We start from the raw sequence: 2687 nt of genomic DNA on the forward strand, positions 1-2687 counted from the left end.
TTTTAGTGGCCCTAAACCGTGAGGAGTAGTCTTGAAACCAAATGTCGCAAAATGACCTGTGAAAACCTAAAGGTACTCATTGGACTTTGGGCCCCTTAGCGCACTTAGGGTGCAAAAAAGTGCCACACATGTGGTACCGCCGTACTCAGGAGAAGTAGTATAATGTGTTTTGGGGTGTATTTTTACACATACAGATGCTGGGTGGGAGAAATATCTCTGTAAATGACAATTATTTGATTTTTTTACACACAATTGTCCATTTACAGAGATATTTCTCCCACCCAGCATGGGTATGTATAAAAATACACCCCAAAACACATTATACTACTTCTTCTGAGTACGGCGATACCACATGTGTGACACTTTTTTGCAACCTAGGGGCGCTAAGGGGCCTAACGTCCTATTCACAGGTCATTTTGAGGCATTTAGATTCTAGACTACTCCTCACGGTTTAGGGCCCCTAAAATGCCAGGGCAGTATAGGAACCCCACAAGTGACCCCATTTTAGAAAGAAGACACCCCAAGGTATTCTGTTAGGGGTATGGTGAGTTCATAGAAGATTTTATTTTGTCACAAGTTAGCGGAAAATATCACTTTGTGAAAAGCTGTATACATTACAAAGCCTATTATACAAAGTACATGCGGCGATCCGGGTGCTAGTAACCCGCCGGCGCTTCCGAACGGCTGACGGGTTAAAGCGAACGGGGGGCGGAGCCAGTCCCCGGCGGCTGATCGCGTCACGAATGACGCGATTACCGCATAGCCACGCCTGCAGCCGCCCCCGCCGATGGGCGTATTGCCGTCGTTTGGGCCCGGACTTTGCCGCCACCCATCAGCTGGGGGCAGTCATCAAGTGGTTAAACAAACAAATACTGTGTTCTGTTTTGATTCCTGCTTTATGTGTGAGGCGCACTCCAGAAGACCCAGTCTGAATATGACTCCACACGGATTCAGAAACCTCCACAGGCAGTTTTACCAGATGAAATAATACTACAAGTATAATCCGAAGTATCTTTACTTGCATTTAACGCATACAGGGATGTTTTTTAGAGCATATTCATAGGTAAAAAAAGATGATGCGATAGCACGGTACATACAGGATTACCTCACCAACCGACTCCACTCTATAACAGAATGATCTAGAAATGGCTGCTGAGCAGGGGGTGACAGTTGGGGTATCCTAACCAGCTAAATCTAGCAGGGGAACTAGAATATACGATTGTAGAAAAATATAAAGCATGCTAAATAATATAAAGAGAGGCTGTTGTGACAGCGCATACTTTATATAACTATAGTTTTACTAAATAATAATAATGATAATGAAATACTTTTCAAAAATATGTGTGATCATCATTTGTTGATCTTGTTTTCAAACCAGACAATGAATAGGACAGACATTTCTGAAATAACACTCCTTGGATTTGAAAACCTGCAAGACTTCAAATATGTAACCTTCTGTTTGTTCCTGATCATCTACATGGTGACCATAACTGGAAATTCCCTCATCCTTTTGTTGGTGTCCACAAATACTCGCCTTCAATCCCCAATGTTCTTCTTCCTTGGCCACTTGTCCTTCTCAGATATTCTGCTTACCTCAAACATTGTTCCTAGCATGCTCTACATAATACTTCTGGGAAAAGGCGTTGTGTCTTTGCAAGGATGCATTGTTCAGTTTTTCTTCTATGGTGCTTCAGCAACCACAGAGTGTCTTCTGCTCACTGCCATGTCCTATGACCGCTATCTGGCCATATGCAAACCCTTGCACTACACGTTAATTATGGACCTTAAACTTTCGTTATATCTGGTTGCATTTTCATGGTCCCTAGGATTTGCCATAACACTTATCCCTGTATTCTTGATGCAAACCTTGTGGTTTTGTGGCCCTAACGTAATTGACCACTTCTTCTGTGACCTTGGTCCCCTCCTAGAACTCTCTTGCTTGGATGCATCAATAGTAAAATATGAAGTGTTTGTGTTTTCCAGTCTCTTGACCATTGTGCCATTCATATTCATCACAGTCACGTACGTTTATATATTTCTGACCATTGTGAGGATCACTTCAGTAACGGGGAGACAGAAGACCTTCTCTACATGTAGCTCCCACCTGGCTGTTGTATGCACCTACTATGGGGCTCTGTTTGCCATGTATGTGGTCCCTTCCAGAGTACAGTCTCTAAACATGAGCAAGGTGGTGTCGTTGTTGTATACTGTAGTCACCCCATTATTCAACCCCATAATATACAGTTTGAGGAACCATGAAATAAAGTCAGTCATAAGGAAGCACCTATCCATGTGCAGGAATAAATTTTAAAAGTTGAACATATATTTTTTAATCACTTAGGTCTATCTGGATGGATTTATCCATCCAGACAGCTTGCCCTGCTACCGCTGCGCCGGGTAGCAGGGCACAGTCCCCATTTATTGATCTACGTCTCCGTATAAAAGACTGACACCGTCAGACAGCAAGACGGCTCCGTCTTTCATGAATCCCCTTCTGTTCTGGCCACGCTTTACTTTTGTAAAGAGTGCAGATAATAACATTGTTTTACTGTTAAAAATAGTTCCCTATCTCCCACACTCCCCAATAGCTACACCAAAAAAATTTAGAAAAAAAAAAAATAATAATAAAAAAAATACATAAATAGCTACCGTAGGGAATAAACATTTCTAATATGTATGTAAAAAGG

The 2687-nt window shown here is 42.1% G+C and overlaps 1 protein-coding gene across 1 annotated transcript; it reads left to right on the forward strand.

The window, feature by feature from the left end:
- Positions 1–1381: 1381 nt before the first annotated feature.
- Positions 1382–2311, forward strand: LOC137561952 (olfactory receptor 11L1-like). The gene has a single exon (XM_068273297.1). The coding sequence runs from the start codon at positions 1382–1384 to the stop codon at positions 2309–2311; it is 930 nt and encodes a 309-aa protein (XP_068129398.1).
- The last annotated feature ends 376 nt before the right edge of the window (positions 2312–2687 follow it).

Source organism: Hyperolius riggenbachi, chromosome 3, assembly GCF_040937935.1.
Source record: "Hyperolius riggenbachi isolate aHypRig1 chromosome 3, aHypRig1.pri, whole genome shotgun sequence".
NCBI lineage: Eukaryota > Metazoa > Chordata > Amphibia > Anura > Hyperoliidae > Hyperolius > Hyperolius riggenbachi.